The sequence below is a fragment of the Crinia signifera genome, chromosome 1 (assembly GCF_055691185.1).
Source record: "Crinia signifera chromosome 1, ASM5569118v1, whole genome shotgun sequence".
Lineage (NCBI taxonomy): Eukaryota > Metazoa > Chordata > Amphibia > Anura > Myobatrachidae > Crinia > Crinia signifera.
Genome location: NC_139217.1, coordinates 204507914 through 204532587, shown reverse-complemented (window position 1 = coordinate 204532587; position 24674 = coordinate 204507914). Strand labels below are relative to the sequence as shown.

Below are 24674 nucleotides of genomic sequence, written 5' to 3'. Positions count from 1 at the left end.
TTTCACAAATAAAAATAAATAAAAAATAAAAAAAATAAACATATTTGGTATCGCCGCGTTCCTAAAAGTCCGATCTATTAAAATATAACATTAGTTATCCCGCACGGTTAAAGGCGTAAACGGAAAATAATTCCCAACGCCAAAACTACGTTTTTTGGTCGCATCGCCTACCCAAAAAAAAATAACTAAAAGAGATCAGAAAGTCGCCCATATCCCATAATGGTATTAATTAAAAAGTACACTTCAGCCCGCAAAAAATGAGCCCTCACCCAGGTCCGTAGGTGGAAAAATAAAAAAGTTATAAGCCGCAGAACATGGCGACGCGACGCAAATTAGAAAAACCGTAAAAGTTGCTATTTTTTTTTTGTGGTAAAACATAACGAAAACTATATAAGAATCGTAACGACCTATAGAATAAAGATAACCCATCATTTTAAACGAACTATGAACTCCAAAAAAACCGTAACCAGCGCAAAATTGTGGAATGGCGTTTTTTTTTTTTTTTTACCCCACATTGAATTATTTCCTGATTCCCCAGAATATTATACGGTATAGTAAATGGTACCATTAAAAAGTACAACTTGTCCCGCAAAAAAAAAGCCCTCATGTGTCTATATAGCCGGAAAATTAAAAAAGTTACGCTTATTTGAACGCAAGGAGGAAAAAAAAAAAAAAAATTAACAAAAAAGGCCTCGTCGGGAAGGGGTTAAAATGCTCTATTTTATATGTTTTTATTCTTTTATGAAATTTGTGTATTTTAACTATGATTGATTTTAATTATTGTTCTTACCTTTATATTTTTTTCGTACATATGGACTTTATCTAATGCTGCTATGGACTTATACCGGGAGGATTGAAGTGCAATAGAAGGATATGTCCCTTTAAGCATTTGCACATTAACCACCTTTTTGTGCTGCAGGGACTCAGACTCCCTTGTTGTTGCTGCGCAGTGACTGACAGGCAGCATCCTTTCGTCATTGTGTGCAATTTTCCAGTGCTTTCCAAATTATGTGATCACGCATGCCAGCGCCAATGCAGGGAGAAGGAAGTGTATACGAGCAGTGGCGGAACTACCGAGGGTGTAGGGGGTGCAGCTGCTATGGGGCCCGGCGGCTGGGGGGGGCATGGACAGCATGCAATCCCCTGCTTACTTCTTTTATTACATTATAAGCTGCCCACGTCCGCCTGCACTGTTGGGAGATTGAGAAGCCGGGTGGGTTTCGCGCTGTGACGAGCAGGTTGGGGGATATGCCGCTGGATAGAGTGAGGAGCCGAGCAGTGGGCGCAGTGTCGTTGTGCTGGGCGGGGAAGCGCTGTGCCTGAGGGTTGGGGTAAGCTGCTGGATAGGAGCTGTGCAGTGGGCGCCGTGTCGCTGTGCCGGGCGGGGACGTGCTGTGCCGGAGGGTTGGGGTAAGCTGCTGGATAGGAGCCGGGCAGTGGGTGCCGTGTTGCTGTGGCTGTGCCGGGCGGGGACGTGCTGTGCCGGAGGGTTGGGGTAAGCTGCTGGATAGGAGCCGGGCAGTGGGGGCCGTGTCGCTGTGGCTGTGTCAGGTGGGGACGTGCTGTGCAGAAGGGTTGGGGTAAGCTGCTGCATAGTAGACGGGCAGCGGGTGCCGTGTTGCTGTGCCGGGTAGGGACGCGCTATGCTGGCGGCGGCGGGTTGGGGGGAAGGAGGATGGGGAGAACAGGGCACGGAACCACTGTCTGCCTGTTGGCTTTGAAGTTAGGAGACCGGAACACTGACACTGGAAGGCCCCCACCATTATTGGAACGGCTCGGCTGTGGACGCACGACAGGCTTTCCAGCACAGCACATAGTGGCTGACTGCTGTGACTGTGAAAAGAGTGACATGAGGGTCCGGCAGGGAGAACACAGTCCTGCTGGCTGCTGCAGCTTGTCTCTGGTGAGCTGGGCTACGTTGCAGCAGCAATGTTACTATACTGAAATAATAAATTTAAAATGTTTTATTTAATACAGTATGAGCTTTACAAATGTAATGTTTGCTGCAATGTGGCTTGCTGCATTGGGCTTTGCCTATATTCACACACGGTGATCGCACAGTCCGGCACAATATGCCACATAGCAGCAAACATTAACTTGGCTGCGTTCAGTTGCATAACTTTAGTCCCACAGACCCCGCTGTGGCGGGGTCTGTGGGAAGCATTGCTGCCAGGATGATGCTGCGCCAAATGCAGTCTGTATTAGCAGCATACACATCACTGGGGCTAGCTGTGCTGTGCAAATCCGCCCCCTGTATAATGTTTACATAATATGTAATGGGCATTGCGGCGTATCACATATGTGTAATGGGCATTGCGGTGTGCCACATAATGTTTAATGGGCATTATGGTGTGTGCATAATGTGTAATGTGGGTACTTGTGTATTATCAAGGCGCCCATCGCATCGTATACCACTAATTAAGGTATGCGATGGCATGCAATGGACCCGATTTCAGCCTTTTCCCGGGCTGAGTATACAATTTTAAAATCAGGTCACATCGCATGCCATTACAATGGCATGCGATGCGATTTGCCATTGAGTCCCATGTTAAATGGCACCCCCAGACCCGATTTTTAATTGTATACCCACCCTGATGGGTAATAAATATGTAAAATGCCCCCACATTGTTAACGGCCCCCCACTATCAACGCCAACCCGAAGCGTGGCGAGCGTAGCGAGCCCACGAGGGGCGGCGGTACACGTCCTCCGACCTTTTCATACCCCCACTATCCACGTCGGCGTGTAGTTAATTTTATAAAGTGTGGCGAGCGCAGCGAGACACCGTGCCCGAAGCGTGGCGAGCGGACGCGCATTACTTCACAGGTATACGTGTCCGCTCGCCACGCTTCGGGCTCGGTGGCTCGCTGCGCTCGCCACACTTTATAGAATCAACTCCACGCCGACGTGGATAGTGGGGGTATGAAAAGGTCGGAGGACGCGTACCGCCACCACTCGCGGGCTCGCTGTGCTCGCCACGCTTCGGTTTGGCGTTCATAGTGGGGTGGCGTTAACAATGGGGGGCATTTCACATACTCATGACCCATGAGGGTGGGTGTACAATTAAAAATCGGGTCTGGGGGGGCATTTAATTTTAAATCAGGTGAAATCGCGTAGCATGCGATCATATCACATGCGATTTTTAATCGTACAATGCCCTGCGATGGAAATCGGGGGCGCCGTGATAATACACAAGTACCGTAATGTGTATTGCGGTGTGTCTCATAATGTGTAATCGGTACTGTAGGGGGCCCCATTATAAATTTTGCTATGGGCATACCTCCCAACCGTCCCGGATTCGGCGGGACATTCACGATTTACGGCCGATGTCCCGTCGTCCCGGTACTGCTTACCGCAGTCCCGGCTTCCCGAGACGGTTGGGAGATATAAACCACGCCCCCACGCTCTCTAGGACGTCACTGTGCCTCCAGCGTATGTGCGCAAGCTGCTGGGCGGTCACAGTGACGTCCTCTTCCTATCCAGCAGCTGCCATCTCTGCGCATCTGAGTGGAGCATGAAGTCCTGCAGAGCCAGTGAGCGGTAAGTACGGACAGACGGGCGGGCGGGGGGGGAAGGGGGGGGGGTTGGTTGGTGTGTGTGTGGGGGGGGAATTGCCAGTGCCTCCTAAGAAGCGACGAGGCTGAAGTTATATTACGATGAGCGGCGAAAACGGGGGCGTGGCCGGATTTCGCGTCACCCCGTGAGGCCCCGCCCCCTTTTCTCGAGGCCACACCCCCTTTTCGTCCCGACCTCCCAACTTCAAAAGTTGAGAGGTATGCTATGGGGCCCACAAAGTTCTAGTTACGCCCCTGTATACGAGGCCATCAATGCTATTGACATTGATGATTTTAACTATTGATTTTCTGACCCATGGGGCAACCAGATCCTGGGGGCGGGATTTACAAGTGTCAGGTGTGGAGCTATGCTCTGTGTCCCGGCTCCCAGGCAAAAAAAATTATTCGGTTATGCTTTCACATCAATGAAGGGAAACCCTCTGTTTCTCTCCAATCGATGGCAAAACTATTCTATATCGGTCAGAAAGCAATGATGATTTTGAGTCAGCGATGGTTGATGGTTTTACTCGGTTATGTATGTTCTTATTTGTTCAGCTCACGGTTTAAAAAAAAAAATATTAAAAAAAATGGCAATAAATGATTGTAAAACAAATTATGCTTCGTTATTTCAAATTACCATTGTTCTTTCAAAGTTAACCGTTGACCCGCCCTAAAGATCCGGATCTTGTCACTTACGGGTCTGCTGGATCCCAGCTCTCGTTAGTGACCCGTTTTGCCCATCACTAATTACGACGCTAAATACACCTGGAACTAGTTAATCATGTGACAAATGCTGGGGTCCTCGGTCCAGGCAGGCGCAGATATTGCCCGTCGAGGAAAGGTCATAGGAAAAACAACGCACTGAATGGCGATAAGTGGATAGATCAGCTAAAACAATGTCATAGGTAGTTACCATAATTTGCAGACATAATTATACAAGAAATCATCTGATGGAATAAAATAAACCGGCATATGTGAAGACAGCTAAAAAGTAAAGCCTTAGGGGCCATTTTGTTAAGCGCCGCAGGTTCCTAGTAGTAAACGCCAGGTTAGGTCACATTGAGACTGACACTAGAGCTGGTGCCATGCTGATTGCTAAGGCGCTGGGTCCACGGTACCAGCAGTTGGCGAAGAGTTGGTAAGACACGAGGCCGTTTCACTGATTACACTGTGACTCTCCTGCTGTATAGACAATGCGTGTTCCCTGTTGTACAGTCCGCTGTGCTGTTCGGCTCCCTCATTATGTCCTCCATATCAAACTGTGTAGTAGGGTTATTTAATGTAAGCAAATAAAGAAAAGGCTGTTTATGTGTGTGTATATAATACGTCTCCCTTTTCTTTCTAGGACCCCCACTCTGCTCACATGGGGCTCCGTTGCAGGCGTGGGGCTGATTTGGGTTACAGACTGGAGGCTTTTTCTGGATTATGTTCCATATGTAAATGGCAAATTTAAGGAGGATAAATGAGCTTCCCACAATTTATTTGTGAGTAATGTATAAATTATAGTCCTTTTCGATTTATTTATATTCAAACATAGCTATATAGGTTAATATCTGCTTAGCGTTCTCATTTGTATACACATGGGTCTGGAGCAAACTAAAATATTTCTGTGATCCCTTATAGATGTACAACATCTCCTTAGGACCTTGGTTATACTGCAAATATGGAGTAAAAAACAATGGTTACGGTATAAAGGTGCCCATATACAGTGCGTTTTCACCGTGCGATGCACGCTTCCGCGGGCATCTCATCGCACAGTACAAAAATTATGTGCTGCACATACTTTTTGTACTGCCCTCGCATTGCACGCAAAATGCATGCGTTGCGATCCAGCCCATATCTGGTGCGATCATCGCACCGTATATGGGCACCTTGAGAGAGAGAGGGAAACAATGTCTAGGTCAGGGGTTCTCAAACTCGGTCCTCAGGACCCCACACAGTTCATGTTTTCCAGGTCACCTGACAGGTGCATTCATCACTCATTGACACATTTTAATAGAACCACAGGTGGTGCTAATTATCTCACTTGTGATTCTGTGAAGAGACCTGCAAAACATGCACTGTGTGGGGTCCTGAGGACCGAGATTGAGAAACTGTGGTCTAGGTCACTAGGTTTGCTACTAATTGTTGATACTGACTAGGTTGACAGCAGAAAATGGTCAACATACCATAGGTTGACATTGGTAGAAGGTCCACATGGGCATGGTCGACACTCACAAGGTTGGCATGAGTTTTTCCGGTTTTCTTTGGGGTCTATGTTAGCATATGACAAACACTACGTTCTTTTTGGATACAGTTAGTACAAGAACAGGGGTATGAGTGAAAACTGCAACCTGACAGGACGCCGGACCGATTCCATTCATCAATTTCTGTCATTTCCGGAGCTTGTAGTGTCGGTGAAGGGGGGCTGCCTGTGACTCCTATCGCCAGGGAGAGGAGGAGGAGGAGGGAGAGAATAAAACCTGCCTATATGGTCCTGGCATGTAGCAAAAACCAGAATGGTCTGGACCACACAGGGAGGCTGTAATATCCCGTTCCCGGCACCTCCCCGGTCTGGACTCTACAAGCTGCAAGGAATGCAGAGTTTGATGTCCATTCCGGGGTGTTGTCCAGTTATATTCCTTAACACTTTTCAATTGCACGTGCCACACTGAACAAAGTGACAACATCGTTAGTTTCCTCAGTTTATCTCGCTCTTGCGGCCGACGTGAGGGTCGCTTGTTTTCAGAGATCCTTGCCATTTAATCCCCTCGCCGGCCTTATTGAATACGGCCTTAAAATAACCTAATTGTGTATGTATATGCCCATGGTGTAGTGTACTTGCATCTATAGACTATGAAATTATCCTTATGGTTGTTTTTTTTTTTCCTTTATTTCTCAGATTACTTGTGGACCGTGGGATTTCAGAAAAAGTGAACAAACATTCATATGAACTTAGTTGGCTGTGACAGCTGTGTGCCCTGATTTATTTTTTCAATGAAAATCTTAAATTAGAGATCATGTTCGCATAATACTAATAAACACTTTATCTCTACTATTGATTATTAGTTTTGTTGAGCTGTTGAAAGTTATGCAGTTGTATTGATTATTAGGCCTTATGAGTGTATTTACTTAATATAACACTATTACTTTAATGTAATATAGGCATCCATATAAATTGCTGGTGTACAGTTATACCCCTTTTACACCGCTGAAAAATCTGGGTAAGCGGCGGGTCAGACCCGTATCTGCGGCGGTGTAAATGGGGTCAAGCCGTGTCCATTTATACTGGTCCTCTACCCAGGTCCTGACCAGGGTAGAACACGGTCAGGACCTGTGTAGAGGCCGTTGTGAATGGTCTCGCTGCAGTGGGTCCACGGCGTGCTGCGGGAGGAGCGGGGTGTCTGCGGCTGCTGAGGGGGAGAGTACCTGTCAACCTGCTGAGTGGGGAGACTGTGGGGATACTGTCCGCCGACGCCACTGCTGCTGTTCCTCTCCTCTGCAGCAGGTCGTCCACACCCCCCCCCCCCCCCCCCCTCAAGTAGAAACTTTTATTCACATATAGTGCATAGATTGACGTTTTAGTCCACTTAAAGACCTTTTTCAAGACCACCATAAGATCAGCTTCTATCCTTCTAAAAGCCTATCCTTTACCAACCAGACGCCATTTAAATACCCATGCAGCTCATTAGCAAGGCACTCCGCCCCGGAAGTCCACCTCCGTTACTACAAACACTTTATGTTAAAGACAAGCCCAGTGCTTAATAATTAGTCTCTATCACTGGTTAATAATATGATCATATGTTTTTACTTAGACCAAAAGCATTAGTTGCTAGCTCTCTGTATTCCTGTTTATGCGGTTTGCGTTTCACAGTGCTGGAATGCAGGCCACAGGAAGTCTGTCATCATTCAATGTCCTCCTTCCCTGTTAGAGGAGACCAGGCGCGTTACTGAGACGCATACTGCGGTCCAAATGCCGCTACTTCCGCTCTCAGGCTCCTATGTAGCACAACGGACACATCAGAGGCACACTATTATTTACAAAAGGTTATAAATAAACCACTGGTAATGATTAGTCTATATCTCACTCTCGCCTAACCAATAAAGATTACAGCCAGGGTATAAGTTACTTATATGCTAAAAAGGACTTCCAGTAACCATGGTAACTCGCCGCATAGGCATTTCCTGGTTCACCATTAAAGTGCATTGTGCAAGAAAGCAGCATACCCTATATACAACAAACATGTTTAGCTACTATAAACATACTGTAGGTTGAACTAGATGGACGCAAGTCTTTATTCAGCCTCACCTACTATGTAACTATGTACAAATATACAATATTAAAAAAATGAAGAACCTATTACCACCAGCAGCCCCTAATACTATGACAAAAAAATCTATTACTAAAAAAAATATATGTAGTAGACTATATTGGTTATTTGTTCTTCCATATTTCAACAATGGCACATTTCTTCCACATCACCAATCGTCAAAAAATATTTCTCTTTTTGTCATATGTGTCACAAATATGGAGAGGTGATTCACTTAATTCGGGCCTATCGTGCCAGAGTTTCCAGCTTGTGTATCCACCTGGCTTCAGCTTTAAGAAGAGTGAGTCCTCTATCGCCACCCCTGGGTGGAGGTGGGATCCAGTCTATAATCATTCCTCTTAATGTCGAAATCTGGTGTTGACATTTCAGGAAATGGGAGGCCACTGGTTTATCAGTAACCCCTGTTTCATTGGCCAGACGAATTGATGACCTATGTTGGGCATTCGGATTGTCTTCCCGACATATAAGAGCCCACATGGGCAGGTGAGAAAATAGACTATATGGTCCAGCTGACAGGTTAGTCTATATCTCAAATAGATCTTTTTCCCACTTTGCGGATGACAAAAAATGTTTCCAGTTTGCATGGCTCTACATGTCGTGCAGCAAAGCGGGAAAAAGATCTATTTATAATCTCTCACGCCCCCCCCCCCCCCCCCCCAGACGGCGGCATCAGGATACAAACAAGTCATACATCACAGTAACCTATTTATACATACCACCAAACGTAAGCACCGAATCAGCGTGTCCACAGCGTCCCGCCAGCAGTGTGCTGTCATCGAAGCCGCCGTCGCACTATACAGTTGGCGCCGCTGCGTCAAGCGGGTCATCTGAGCAAGCTTTTGGTTGCTATAGTAAATGCTACAAGCAAGACAAAATGTGCCATAAACCAATTAAAAAGCCACAGTCCGTGCCCGTATAACAGGCATCCAGGCTTGCTGCCAACTTACTAATAGGATTTACAATTACTAAAGCACCACATCTAACATAAAAAATGAAAACATACAAAGACAGATACATTATAGACAATATTTCAGACACAAACAGTATCAATCCAGCCAATTCACACTATCTACAAAGATTACTTTTTCATCATTGTCACGTGTTCAATAATATAACACCAGTATAGTAAATGTTAGCCCACATTCAAGAAGGACTATATTGTAAAGATAATGAGAGTGAAAGACTGGATAGTCAATAGACGAACTACAACAGCATCAGGGATACGACTATTATAAGAAGCAATGTAAACCTCTGTTCATTAAAGCCCATTGGGCGCTACCGTGTTCAAGCGCTGAATCCAATGTGCCTCACATTTAAGTAGTTTGAGAGACCAGTTCCCCCTACATATAGAAGCAGGAATGTGATCAATTACCATGTAGCGTAACATGGGCTTGGTATGGTGAGCCTGTAAAAAATGTCTCGCGACCAGCTGGTAGCTGCAACCTTTTTCCAGTGCCTGCTTGATGGAATGCCTATGTCCAGCCATGCGCTCCCGAAGGGTGCGCTCTGTTTTCCTGACATAATGTAAGGAGCACGGGCATGAAATCATGTAGACTACATTGAGTGGTACAGGTGACTATGCCTAAGAAAGTTTGCCACTTTATGGGTGACAAAAAGACTCACCTGTAATCAGTGCCCTGCATGTAATGCAACCAAGGTATTTAAAACACCCAGGTCGTGCCCCTAGGAATTGTACACTACTACTGTTGCAAGGTAGAAACATCCGTCTTGATGACCATGTCATGCACACTCCTGCCACTAGTGTAGCATATAGAGCAAAACTTGAGCGCTAGGGATGGTGTATTGTGCTTATACACAGATGGCTGCCTTCTGGGAGACGGTTGCCGCCCCCAATAGAAGAGATACCAGAAACAAGAACCAGTAGGCGCCTCCTGTATATCAGTATAAATTTATTACACAATTAACAATCACTAAATAACACACATAGAATAAAATAAAGGATAAAAGGTATTGGATAAATTGCATGCATGCACTATTCAATTAAAAGAAGGCCATATCAATGCATTAGCATAAATGTGTAACAAACAGTTACCAAGTCCTGGATTGGACCAAATGGGACAGTAGTAGCAGTCACTCCATGGGGGGTAATCCCAAATACAGTCTGTTTTGGTCGAATATTTTTTTGTAATCCTCCCGGCAAGGGTAAATGCTGGAAAAAATGGAGTGGATCCCTCACAGCTGCAGGTGACCGTTTGGGGATGGTGCCTTGGTCGCACACAGGCGGCTTTTTCAATTCACGAATCAATTCCTGAATTGAAAAAGCCGCCTGTGTGCGGCGAAACCGGTCTTAAGAGGAGCTTTCCCCTAACTATCGGCAGACTGAGGACACAAAGGGTCGATTGGGAGCATATACCCCCGGCAAAATTCCCCCTTGTACACTCTGGTCCAACCCACGGACATTCACAAGCAGCACAGAGTGTTCCCCCTGCCGATGCTGATACATGGAGGACCGTGATCAGCCAGTCTGCTTCCTACAGCAGCACAAGTCTACACGGAGTTGCGCCCGCCGGAGACTGTGTACTTCAGCCTACAGTCGGCTTGCTGGCCGCTGCAGCAGCTGTAGCTTGCACACCAAGGCAAGGCATACTGGTCAAGTGTTCCCACCCACTCCGCACTACACACTGTAGATTTGTGAGACAGTGTCAATCCTCCAGCCAAGTGACCAAGGCACCATCCCCAAACGGTCACCTGCAGCTGTGAGGGATCCACTCCATTTTTTCCAGCATTTACATTTGCCGGGAGGATTACAAAAAATATTCGACAAACAGACTGTATTTGGGATTACCCCCCCCCCCCCATGGAGTGACTGCTACTACTGTCCCATTTGGTCCAATCCAGGACTTGGTAACTATTTGTTACACATTTATGCTAACGCATTGATATGGCCTTCTTTTAATTGAATAGTGCATGCATGCAATTTATCCAATACCTTTTATCCTTTATTTTATTTTATTCTATGTGTGTTATTTAGTGATTGTTAATTGTGTAATAAATTTATACTGATAAACAGGAGGCGCCTACTGGTTCTTGTTACTAGTGTAGCATGGCATGATTGCCGTACCTGTCAGTTTCAGTGAGCCATCCATTTGAAGTAGTGGCCATAATTTCTTAGTAGTTGCATTAATGCCCGTACTGGCAACATTAAAATGGTTGACCCACAGCAGCCTTTTGATTATACACAAGCAGTGAATTCCTGTCACGGGATAAAACCTTAACCTTAGCTTCCTGTAAAAGCGAGGCCTTATAATCCCTATCCAAAAACTTGACAATCATGGAGTCAATCTGCTGTATGGCCAGCGCATCTGTGCTACAAATTCTCCTTGCACAAAGGAATTGGGAATAGGGTAAACTGAACTTGCTAGACTTCGGATGACAGCTGGTAGCATGCAGGATGGTGTTGCGGTCGGTGGGCTTTGTGAATACTGAAGTCACCACCTCACCGTCCTGTATGGTCAGAGAGACATCCAAGAAGTTAACTGACACTGTATCTACAGTAAATGTGAATTTCACTAGACACAAGGTTTTATTATAAGTTTCCACCATATCCCTAAAGGCTTCCTCAGTACCTCTCCATATCATGAAGAGGTCATCGATATAGCGTGCATAGAAAAAAATATTGCATGCTATATTGGGATTGCCAAAAAACAGGTCCTTCTCGACTTCCATCATAAACGCGTTGGCGTACGATGGGGCAAAATTGCTCCCCATCGCACAACCAACGAGCTGCAGATGGAAGGACCCATCATAAAAAAAGTAATGTTGAGTCATCATGAGGTGCATACCACCAGTGACTCTGATGGATCAGCCCGGCCCGCTAGATGTGCAAAGCAGCCAATTCCCCCTTTAGGGGTTCGAACACGACAGCTGCTGTCTTGATGAGAAGGTACAGGATGCGGAGAGGTGGTCAGTGCCAAAGGGCGAGGCAGAAGAGGCAGACCACCCCTGAGAGCTTGATTTTCAATCTGTCATCCCACACATTGACTGTTGCTAAGCACTATGTATTGAGCAAGGGGTTGTCATTTGTCCCCACCACACGTTTCAATGACATGCAGTGGGAAGTTGAAAAATACAAGCTTAATAGAAAGAAACAAAGAAGTTTATCAATCGCTCAGGAAAAAATAAAGTTTTATATCATGTGGTGGACCCTCTTTATTATCTTTTAGCAGATAGTTTTGCACCAATGAGGGTGTGATACCAGTGACACTAGTAACGTATAGGACTGGGGGACAGAAAAAAGAGTGTCTTGTGCTGGTGCACCTAAGAAACAAATTTACTCATAATATATAACTTTTAATGGTTCTTAGTTAAAAAATGTTGCAAAATAAAACCAAACATAAACAACATATGTATAACAGACACAATTAAAAGGGGAAGACCCCTCACTCAGCGTGACCCCCTTTCCCACACTCCCTTTTATTAGTAGTTGTCTATATGTACCGTGTGCAACTAGATTTATTATAGGGAATACACTGTCCCCGTAAAGCTATTTAGGCTGGACAATTATTAAGGCATATGAGTCTCTGCGTGGACAGAGGGGGGCCCTAGACTGCACACCCTGTAATGAGAGGTGCTACCTTGCTGAGATTTTTAGCTATATGCAAGACAGAGAGGGTTTGCAGGTGCACTATGCAATCATTACTGCTAAAGGTGCGTACACACGGGGGCGATTTTGTCCAAAATCGCGGGAAATATGGTCGCTGAGCGACCATATTGCCTGTGATGGGAGTGTGCACCAGCGATATATCGATGGGTGCGCGCTCCCGATTTTGCCCCTGTGGTGATCGCTGGTCGCAGGAACATGCTCCTGCGACCAGCTGATTACCACTGCCGGGCTCCCCCGGCAGTTTCTTTTTCATCAGCGACCATCTCTGGTCGCTGATGAACAGGAGAAACTGAGCAATATATGGCTCAGCCATATATTGCTCAGCCATATATAGCTGAGCAATATATCTCCCCCGTGTGTACGGGGCTTAACATGTATTCCTTTTATAATTAATTTATGAGGATGTTAGCATACATTTGGGCAAATATATCTACCTGCTCACCACGTTAAGGTCTCCTCATTAGAGCAGGTCCCTAGCACTATGGGGTTCATGCCTGGGGCGCAGGGCACCCCCAAGCCAGTCCAGCAAAACTACCCCAGGGCATCACATAAATAAAATAGAGCTGTGAAGTGTAATAGAGTGTAAAGCAGGGCTGGGCAACACCGGCCCTACAGATGTTGATGAACTACACATCCCAGCATGCCTTGCATCAGTTTCAGCATGGCCACATAGCAAAACGAATTCAAAGCATCCTGGGATGTGTAGTTCATCAACATCTGGAGGGCCGGTGTTGCCCAGCCCTGGTGTAAAATGTCATAGAATGTAGGGTATGTGTAAGCAACTAATAGTGATAAAGGGTGTGTCAAAAAGAAAAAAAGTGAAAAAAGACATACATAGAAAAATTATATGTTTATGTGAGTCTATGTGTAAAGTAGCGATGCCCTGGAGTGGTCCAGCCAGACAAGCTTAAGGGGGCCCCACACCCAGACAATTACCCCAAGAAAACTGACATTTATAAATTATTAGGACTTACTTGAAATTATGCCTTCATCACAGTTGTGCAGTCATTGCTAGTCCCTGCTTAAAAACATTTGAGAGTGGTGGGGGAGGGGTGCTAATCTAGGCAGAAGCAATCTCAGGCTCCAGGTGTGTACGAATACACAATATAGACTATGGACAGAGGGGGGCCCTAGACTGCACACCCTGTAATGAAAGGTGCTACCTTGCTGAGATTTTTTAGCTATATGCAAGACAGAGAGGGTTTGCAGGTGCACTATGCAATCATTACTGCTAACATGTATTCCTTTTATAATTAATTTATGAGGATGTTAGCATACATTTGGCCAAATATATGTACCTGCTCACCACGTTAAGGTCTCCTCATTAGAGCAGGTCCCTAGCACTATGGGGTTTATCGGTTCTGAGACACATAGACATCCTCAGAACCAATAAAGACCTGGAAGAGATCCTTGGCGACCAAGTGGACATCAGTTGGAGGAGATCTAGTAATCTCAAAGACCATCTGGTACATTTTGAGAAACAAACTAAGACCAGAATCAACAAAAAAGGCTCCTTTAGGTGTGGCACCTGTAAAGTATGAACTTACATGACAACCCTGAAAGAATACACTGACAGATATGGCAAGACATGGAAGATCAACCAATATATTACCTGTGACACCCAAGGAGTTATCTACAATATAGAATGCCCCTGCGGGAAGCACTATATTGGGAAAACCAAAAGACAACTCAGGAAACGTCTAACAGAAGCTTGAGCATCAAAAATTAAAAAAGAGGCCAACAATTAGGAAAGACCCTAACACCTGTGGTGAAACATTTCCTAAAATATCATCAAGGAAGCCTTAATGGCCTAAAAACCTATGGAATGACACATGTAGTCATGGGCATCCGACGGGGTGACTTAGACAAAGAACTACTCAAACAGGAAACAAGACTGATATTTTTGATGGAGACCATGGGCGAAATGTAATAGGGTGCGATTTTTGGACGAGTTCCAAACTCGCCAGAAATCGCACCTTTAAAAATCGCGTTTTTTGACGCTAAATCGCATATGTAATGAGATGCGAATTAGCGGCAAAAAATGCGATTTGCCGCGATTTCGGGCGATTTAAAGTCCTGAAAATGTGCGCATTTTCAGTCCTGAAAATGTGCGCATTTTCATATATGCGATTTTGGTTAAAAAAAATAAAATAAAAAAAACGGCGTGCGGTCCCCCCCTTAAGCATAACCAGCCCCGGGCTCAAAAAGCCGGTGCTGGTATAATAAAATCAAAGGAACAATCAAGTTGGGGTTCCCTGTATTTTAAGAACCAGCACCAGACCCACCAAGCCAGCAGGGTAATGCCACAGCAGGGGGACACTTATTATATAAGGTCCCGCGGCCAAAGCATTAACCCCCTGGCTGGTCATCATGGGCAGGGGTCCTGGGGAAGTGGGGACCCCCCAAAGAAGGGGTCCCCCCCCCTCCAGGACTTACCAGCCCATGCTGAAAGTCCAGGGCTGTCCCCGATGCCCCTGGGCGGTGGGCATCGGGCTGATGTAAAGTGTAAAAAAAAGATTAAAAACTATTGTCTTATGCTGAAGAACTATGAGTCCCAGCAAGCCTACCCCACATGCTGGGACTTGGAGAACCACAAGTCCCAGCATGCGGGGCATTAAAGGGCCCGCTGGTACTTGTAGTTCCATAGTACAAGAAATAGTTAAATAAAACACACTGACACCCTGAAAAATAAAAGTTTAATACATACACAGCCCACACACACTGATACTTACCTACCTTGAGCCCGTAGGTCGGTCCCTGGATCCGGGGCTCCAGGGCAGAAGAGTCCGGTTCCGGGGCCTTGGTCCTGGTTCCGGGGCTGGTCCTGGGGTTCCGGGGCTCCAGGGCAGAAGAGTCCGGTTCCGGGGCGTTGGTCCTGGTTCCGGGGCTGGTCCGGGGTTCCGGGGCTCCTGGGCTGAAGAATCCGGGGTCCAGGATCCAAAGTAGTCCCCAGGGGTACCTGAGGAAGGAAATCCTACTCACCTGGTCCCCGGCGATGACCCCGGCATCTTCAGCTCCAGGTGCGCTGCTCCCGGCTGCTGTGGTACCCGCTCACGGACTGGAGAGGCGCAGAGATGTTATATCTTCCGCGCCTTTCCTCCGGATGATTCTATTGGGCGCCTAGCGGCCAATCAGGAGCCGACTTTCTCGGGGGACCAGGTGAGTAGGATTTCCTTCCTCAGGTACCCCTGGGGACTACTTCGGATCCTGGACCCCGGATTCTTCAGCCCAGGAGCCCCGGAACCCCGGACGAGCCCCGGAACCGGACTCTTCTGCCCTGGAGCCCCGGAACCCCAGGACCAGCCCCGGAACCAGGACCAAGGCCCCGGAACCGGACTCTTCTGCCCTGGAGCCCCGGAACCCCAGGACCAGCCCCGGAACCAGGACCAAGGCCCCGGAACCAGACTCTTCTGCCCTGGAGCCCCGGAGCCCGGACCCAGGATCCAGGGACCGACCTATGGGCTCAAGGTAGGTAAGTATCAGTGTGTGTGTTATGTGTGTATTAAACTTTTATTTTTCAGGGTGTCAGTGTGTTTTATTTAACTATTTCTTGTACTATGGAACTACAAGTACCAGCGGGCCCTTTAATGCCCCGCATGCTGGGACTTGTGGTTCTCCAAGTCCCAGCATGCGGGGTAGGCTTGCTGGGACTCATAGTTCTTCAGCATAAGACAATAGTTTTTAATCTTTTTTTTACACTTTACATCAGCCCGATGCCCACCGCCCAGGGGCATCGGGGACAGCCCCGGACTTTCAGCATGGGCTGGTAAGTCCTGGAGGGGGGGTCCCCACTTCCCCAGGACCCCTGCCCATGCTGACCAGCCAGGGGGTTAATGCTTTGGCCGCGGGACCTTATATAATAAATGTCCCCCGGCTGTGGCATTACCCTGCTGGCTGGTTTGGTCTGGTGCTGGTTCTTAAAATACGGGGGACCCCTAGTCATTTTGTCCCCCGTATTTTGGGAACCAGCGCCGGACCTTGAGGCTGATGCTGGTTTTATAAAATCCAGGGAACCCCAACTTGATTGTTCCTTTGATTTTATCATACCAGCACGGGCTTTTTGAGCCCGGGGCTGGTTATGCTTAGGAGGGGGACCGCACGCCGTTTTTTATTTTTATCTTTGTTTTTACTCTTTTAACAGGGTTTTGGTAAGGTCCCATATGCGACTTTAGAACTCGCATCCTATTACATATGCGAGTTCTATAGTTTCCTATGGGAAAACATCTGGATGCGATTTTCAGTGTGACTGAAAATCGCATCTTTTAAATGTGCGAATTCACGGGAAAAAATGCGCTTTTTCCTGCGAATCGCACCCTATTACATGTGCGATTTTTAGAAAAATTGCGATTTTGGCCGTTTTTGACCAAAAATCGCAAAAGTCTAAAAATCCCACCCTATTACATTTCGCCCCATGTCTCCTCTAGGTCTTAATGAAGAAAACTCATACACAGTCTTCCTATAGAGCTGTGTATATATTTCTCATCACAGCCGATTCCGTATCAGCAATTTTTATGGTGCATCTTTCTTTCCTCCTACCAGGAGAAAACAAATAAATAATCTTTCGGAGATACATAACAAAAGTGACTCCAGTTCACAACAACACCAAGAATAAAATATCAGATTAATAAACCTCTTTGCAAACATTACCCTCAACTCATTGAGTAGTTCTCTGATAAATCAATTTGCTAAGACTGAAGATGACATAGTCGTTCATGCTACAAAGACCTATTAGTGGATAATTATCTGTATCTTCCACAGCAATGGTAATTGACAATATAAGGCACAGGGTGCTACGATATAATTCATATCAAACCCTGAAGTTATATTAGACTCTCACCATACCGCACCAACCACTATATTCAATCAAAACAACTATAACTTTCAATAAATTATATCCTATATGAATAATTATAATGGGATGCAGTTAAAATCCCGGCGGTCGGGATCCCGGCGTTAAGAATCCCGACACCGGAATCCCGACCGCCGAAATCCCGACACTTTCTCCCTCCGTGGGTGTCCACGACACCCCTGGAGGGAGAATAAATTAGCGTGCCGAGCGTAGCGAGGCACCGGGCCCACTGCGTGGCGAGCGCAGCGAGCCCGCAAGGGGGGCGATCCACGTCCCCCCCCCCTTGTTGGGATTTTGGCGGTCGGGATTCCGGCATTGGGATTTTGAACGCCGGGATCCCGAATGCCGGGATTTCATACTGAATCCATTATAATTTATGCTTCAATCACAAATTAAACTAATAATGGAGTATTGAAAATGCAATACACGTAACCTCACCGATTTGCACACTACACCTAGATATCTGGGACCCACACCTTTCTGTATAACATGCACCCCTACGAATGACACTGGAGCCACACACTGGGCAATTTCCTATCAGCACGATTGCACAATTTGATTTTTACCAGCACTGATATTTTGTTTAATTACCCACATTCACATCAACACAATAATTGACCCAGCACTGGCCCTCACAAGCCCAATTCCTTCTCACATCACATTTTATTGTTATGAATGTCAGTAATAAATCCAGGTATAGATCAATATACTCCGGATGCCAAAGGGTCTAAAGAGAGAGAGAGGATAGGAGAAATGCATATGACGGATGACTAACATCATGAGCTCTTACCTAATTTAAATAAGGATCAGTCACATAAGATCAAGGACTCTGACAGGGTATATCATTGCAAAATATATCCACCGATTTGAACGCCAGGACTTACACAAATACAGGAACATAGATGACCTCCAGGAATTATTATGTATGCAATGCATTTCCATAACAATAGACAGTTAGATTATAGATGGACAGATAGAGCGCAGCAAGGAGTTCAGATTTTTGCGATTAAACACCATTTCGCTGCAGATAACTGGTAATAAGAATCCCCTTATTGGTATAAGAAACCCTGAATCTATAATTTAATTTGATCCATACAGATATAAACCCAGGTCTTTATCTAAAACTACGCACCGGTAGATATACTAACCAAGAAAAACACTATACGGCAGCGTCTGTCTATAATCTGAAATGCGTTCTACAAGAATAAGTAACAAGTTTATACAAATGAGTGATTGCTAATACTCAGCTATCTACCTACAGAACGGATGACAGAGATACCCCCATAATTTTCAACTGATTAAAATGAGAAGGCAATTCACTAAAAGGTATCCAATTGAATGTAGTCGATAATGACGTCGAGACAATGGGCCTTATTCTAATTCACTCTTTCTGACAAAATCCTTCTTAGATGAACAAAACCATGTGCACTGCAGGGGGGGCAGATGCAAAATGTGCAGAGAGAGTTACATTTGGGTGAGTTATTTTGTTTCTGTGCAGGGTAAATACTGGCTGCTTTATTTTTACACTGCAATATAGATCGCACTTTGAAGTAATACCCCGCCCAAATCTAATTCTCTCTGCACATGTTACATCTGCTCCACCTGCGGTGCACATGGTTTTTTCCATCTAAGAAGGATTTTGTCAGAAAGGGTGAATTAGAAAAAGTCCCATTGTCTCGACGTCATTGTCCACTACATTCAGTTGGATACCTATTAGTGATTGCCTTCTCATTTTAATCAGTTGAACTAGAATAACCCCAATGACACACCCCACAAACAATTAACATCTCATGAATATGTATGAAACAGGTGGTATATAAAGAGCTTCCGGACGCCCAGCGGGTGGTCCTGAGGAAGCGTTCTTGCGAAGCGTACGCTGACCGATCACACACTCAGTGTGTTAAAACCCCCCTATCCCCTCCCCACATACCACTGTTTTTTTTGATCTGCACTGTTGCGCAAGTGAGGTCTCCGGCTAACACCGTGCCCACAAGTGAGGGACGCGGTCTGGCGCCAGATCCGGTGCTCTCACAAGCTTGCCTGGCTGGGTGAACGAGGTAGGTGCACGCCAGCACACCTCAGATCCAGTTCACCAGCGGCAACCAGACGGGGGACTAGTGGCTCCTGGAGTAAGCGGAAGCTCTGTAGCGGGACCGTTACCCGTGTTCGGCGCCTGCCGGTACTGCCTGTGCAGCGTCTGATTCTCCCTGATCCACACATTTATGTGCATGAAACTCGTATGCCTTAATAATATATATATATTTTTTTTAATTTCCACTTTATTTAACTTTTTCTTTTTCATATCAACATATAAAAACCGTATGTATTTTGGTTCACATGGGGGTTTATTCTAGTTCATTCTTTCTGACAAAATCCTTCTTAGATGGACAAAACAATGTGCACTGCAGGGGGGCAGATGTAACATGTGCAGAGAGAATTAGATTTGGGTGAGTTATTTTGTTTCTGTGCAGGGAAAATACTGACTGCATGATTTTACACTTCAATATAGATCTACTTTGAAGAAAAACCCCACCCAAATCTAATTCTCTCTGCACAAGTTACATCTGCCCCACCCGCAGTGCACATGGTTTTGTCCATCTAAGAAGGATTTTGTCAGAAAGAATGGACTAGAATAACCCCCATGGTTATTTACATAAACATATCGGCATCCTCTCTCTCTTATATGCCCACCATATACACCAACCGATAAAATACTAGAGTAGATCAAAGCATAAGTGACTGGTACGTCAGCAGAGAAAAGAGTTTGACAAATACATAAAATCCCCTCCTTTCTATCGCGTGCTGTGCTACACCATCTTCCGCCCTGTGTGATATTTAACAACTCCTTTCTTGATCAGCTGAATATCAGCTATTATTTAACTTTAGTGTTTAGTGTCTTTTCTTTTACGTGCGTCTTATTTTAATAGGTGTGAGTCTTTAGTGTTGTATCAGTTTATATTGCGTGCTTTCCTAAAAAAAATAATTATTTTTTTATTTTATTAATTTATTTATTTATTAATTAATTAATTTAATTATCTACCTATATATCTTTTCGTGGGTCTATTTAAAGCGCGTGTTCATTATATAGTGTATTCCTACCTTGTTAACCAGAGACAGTGGAGCACACCATGCGATTCACATCTTGTTTCTAAGCATCTACCCTTTCCCTCCCACTCCTATCAACCATCTTGATTTACAAGAGAGATTCAATCCCTTTATGCTCGCGTACTGTATTTCAAATCCCTGCATATGTAAAGATTTTCCGGCTGGTGAAAAGAGATTTAGAGGGCCCCCTCCCCTCAGGTGGGAGGCCCAAATGAGGAATGGTGCCTAATTAAACCAATCTGTCGATAACCTGCGAACCTTTATACATACTTTACTTTATGATTTACTTCAACTTAATCCCCCCCAGATTAGGCTGATCCCAACTCCCCTATTCCCATTTCTCACATCTCTCAATTAACCTCTATTCACCCTATTTTGATTTTTCATTATAGATGGGTTTACCCTCTAGACCATGGGTCCTCAAACTGCGGCCATCCAGATGTTGTGAAACTACAAATCCCAGCATGCCTTGCCACAGTTTTAACACTCCCTTATAGCAAAACTGTGGCAAGGCATGCTGGGATTTGTAGTTTCTCAACATCTGGAGGGCCGCAGTTTGAGGACCCATGCTCTAGACCAGGGGTGTCAAACTCAAATTCATCGGGGGGCCGCATCAGCAGTTTGGTCACCCTCAAAGGGCCTGTGGATCTGTAGGACTATGTGTCCACTCTTTATTATCATAATAGTGTCCTTCATACAAGTATGTCCCAAATAATACCACTGTAACTCAGCAGTAGCATTTCCCTCCTGCTATTGCTGTGAACTGCAGTGCATTAGGGCACACGTTGCCTGCACAGGGGGGCAGCACTCAGTCTTAGGGCATATGTCCTGCTTATTATAATGGGACACAGCAATTAATGATGGGCTGCAATGTGCCAGTGCACACACAGACACACATAGGCAGAGAGTTTGACACTTACCCGCTCTGATGCGTCCACTCCAGTCTGAGCTGCTCCACCACCAAGGACACAGCTGCGCTCTCACACAGGCGCATTTCCCCCGCCCTCCTGTGAGTAGCGCTCCTCGCACTATCTATCCAAGAGTGGGGGGCAGCGTGTTCCCGGTCACTGTGCAGTGCACACTCAGCAGTAAGTGACCTGGAGTGCACAGCAGCAGCAGCACCATTCACGACGGACCTGCTCTTTCCTCTCTCTGGCTCCTATACAGCAGGTGGGAGCGGAGGAGGGGTTGACGACCGGCGGCACTGCGCTAGAGGGCAGACGTTCTCTGGCTTGTAGGCTGCCGCGCACAGGGGTGCCGAGAGAGGGGGGGAGCAGGTACAATTTACCCGGGCCCAGGCCTGTCAGGGGGGCCCTGGTCTGGACACACAGGTTTTTTTTTATTTGGTGGCAAGTACCCCTAACATGACCCATTCCATTAGGTACAAAATGCTCTGTTCCTGGATTTCCCTGCCAGTGGTAGTTACAGAGGTTGGACTCCAACACAGTCCAAAATTCAAAGAGGGGGGTCACATCAACTGCCAGTGTGTCCAGGACAGTGATGCTTGGGGTGGCAGTATATGTGACCCCCCCCCCCTTTTGAATATTGGACTGTGCTGCAGGCTCACATCTGTAATTGCCACTGGTACCAGGAACAGAACATTTTGTACCTAATGAAATGGGCCATGTTGGAGGGTGTGTGTAAATCCTTTGCAAAGAGCATGTAACCCCTGGCAGAGCATGTAAATCAGGGCAGACAGGTTAATCCCTGGCACAGAATGTTAACCCCTGGCAGAGCATGTTAACTCCTGGTAGAGCATGTTAACTTCTTAATATGCAATGAGCATTACGGTGTGTGGCATAACGTGAAATGAGCATTATGGCATGTGGTATAATATGTAATGGGTGTGTGACATGTGTAATAGACATTACAGTGTAAATTTTTGCACATGTATCCACCTTGGAAGCAGTGGTGTAACACCGGGTCCGCAGAGTGTGCGGGGATCTCCGTCCATGGGGGCCCCAGGAAGTTGTTGTACCGGGGCCCAGGATTTCTCTTGGCGGCCCTGGCCGCGCATGCGCTGAAGAGGCGGCTTTCTTGTTTTAAAAAAAAATCGAGAATAAAAGGTGAAGGCTGGCGGCGGCTGCGCGGGCCACATGAAGAGGTCTGGCGGGCCGGATTTGGCCCGCGGGCCTTGTGTTTGACACCCCTGCTCTAGACCTTCCAATTGCTCCATATCTTATGGTATGTTCCTACAGCCCCTCTTGCCATATAAGTAAATTTTTCATGGGACATTGTTACGTCCATCAGAGCTTTCCACTCCTCCAGCTCGGGACCCTCTTTAGCAAGCCATTTCCTGGCTATACAAATTTTTGCCAAGGTATAAGCATTTATAACAAATTGTCTAAGATGTCTATCCATAGAACCATAGAACCCTTCTCAATTACTGCCAGTAGACATGCTGCTGGCGTGCTCTTTTCCTTGGGGACTCCCCTAAGAGACAGTTCTTCAATTACCAATTCCCAGAACCGGCTATCTTGGGACATGCCCAGAGTAAATGCCAGAATGATCCTATATTCACCATGCACTTGGGGCAGTTAGCATCTTCCCTGCCTCCAATCCTATATAATAATTCAGCTGTCATATATGTTCTGTGTACTACATACAGCTGAGTCTGCTGCCGACTAAGTTGGTTAGTTTCTAGCCCTACATTTGCCAGGGCGTCCTGTTCAATGGAGATAGGACCCAAGTCCCTCTCCCATACATTTTTTGGTTCTATTAAGTCGTCCTTTTGGAGTTCATGACTTAGGGCAGGGGTGGCCAAAGCGTCGATCGCGATCGACTGGTGGACCGCAGGCCTGTCCCCAGTCGATCGCGATGCCGAGCAGGCAGCTGTCGGGAGGCTGAAGCGCAGGTGTCCTTCCCCATGTCATGTAGGAGGATCCATACTATAATAAATACACTGACACTGGCAGGATCGAGTGCCAAATCATCACAGAACTACTGAATACTATCTATTTTAACCTGTTCATGTTGGTGCTCGTCCTCCCGGTGAGTGTGACTGGTGCTCTCTGCTCTCACAGGCTCTCTGCAGCACGTACGGAGAGATGAAGCCGGCACAGGAGACACACTGCACCGGAGCTGAAGCGCAGGTGTCAGACCCCTGTGTCAGATGCTGCGGCTTGCTGCAAATACAGAGGGACGAGGCACAGGAGACACACTGCACCGGGGACACACAGCCAAAAGGGGTCTGACACACTGCACCGGAGCTGAAGCGCAGGTGTCAGACCCCTGTGTCAGATGCTGCGGCTTGCTGCACATACGGAGAGATGAAGCCGGCACAGGAGACACACTGCACCGGAGCTGAAGCGCAGGTGTCAGACCCCTGTGTCAGATGCTGCGGCTTGCTAAACGTACAGAGGGACGAGGCCGGCACAGGAGACACACTGCACCGGGGACACACAGCCAAAAGGGGTCTGACACCTGCGCTTCAGCTCCGGTGCAGTGTGTCTCCTGTGCCGGCCTCATCTCTCCGTACGTGCTGCAGAGAGCCTGTGAGAGCAGAGAGCACCAGTCACACTCACCGGGAGGACGAGCACCAACATGAACAGGTGAAAATAGATAGTATTCAGTAGTTCTGTGATGATTTGGCACTCGATCCTGCCAGTGTCAGTGTATTTATTATAGTATGGATCCTCCTACATGTGCGGTTTCAGTGCTTCAGCGGCGCTTAGCTCATCACTAACAGGGGAAGGACACCTGCGCCCCAACCCAAAATTGCCTACTCTCCCATAAAAATAAAGTACCTTTTAATAGTGGAGGGGTCAGCTATGTTGGCGACAGGATTAGGATTAAAGGGGTTAACTGTGTCTTTGACAGCACTGGCAGGAGAGGGGTTAACAGTGTCGGGATACAAGAACCAATCAGACGCTGTGGTCTCTCCTGCCCTGTAAAAGCTTTGTTCTGGGGAAATGGGGAGGGGCCATTCAGTTCCACTCTGCACTAAACGGGCTGTGATTGGTTCACAGCCTGCCTGTAAGGGAGGGAGACATTCTATTGGTTGGGCTAGGAAGCAACTGTACCTCCGTCACCCTTACTGCCCGCCATTTGCTGTGAACACTGACACACAGCAGTCGTGTTAAGTGAGCTCTCTGTGCAGTGTAGGAATATATCTAAAATAGTGAGAAAATCTGGGCGTCCTAAGTATTCTGAGCCTGTTCGCTTTCATTATCTGAAAAATCCATCCAGGGATCTGGGTGCGTCCTAAGTATTCTGAGCCTGTTAGCTGGCATTA

General features: G+C 46.4%; 1 protein-coding gene across 1 annotated transcript; it reads left to right on the top strand.

Annotated features, from left to right (window-relative positions):
• The first annotated feature begins 4533 nt into the window (after positions 1-4533).
• Positions 4534-6586, top strand: UQCR11 (ubiquinol-cytochrome c reductase, complex III subunit XI). Its single transcript, XM_083179201.1, has 3 exons — positions 4534-4690; positions 4898-5036; positions 6434-6586. Exons 1-2 carry the CDS (start codon positions 4638-4640, stop codon positions 5016-5018), a joined length of 174 nt encoding a protein of 57 aa, XP_083035327.1. The 5' UTR covers positions 4534-4637; the 3' UTR covers positions 5019-5036; positions 6434-6586.
• Positions 6587-24674: the final 18088 nt, after the last annotated feature.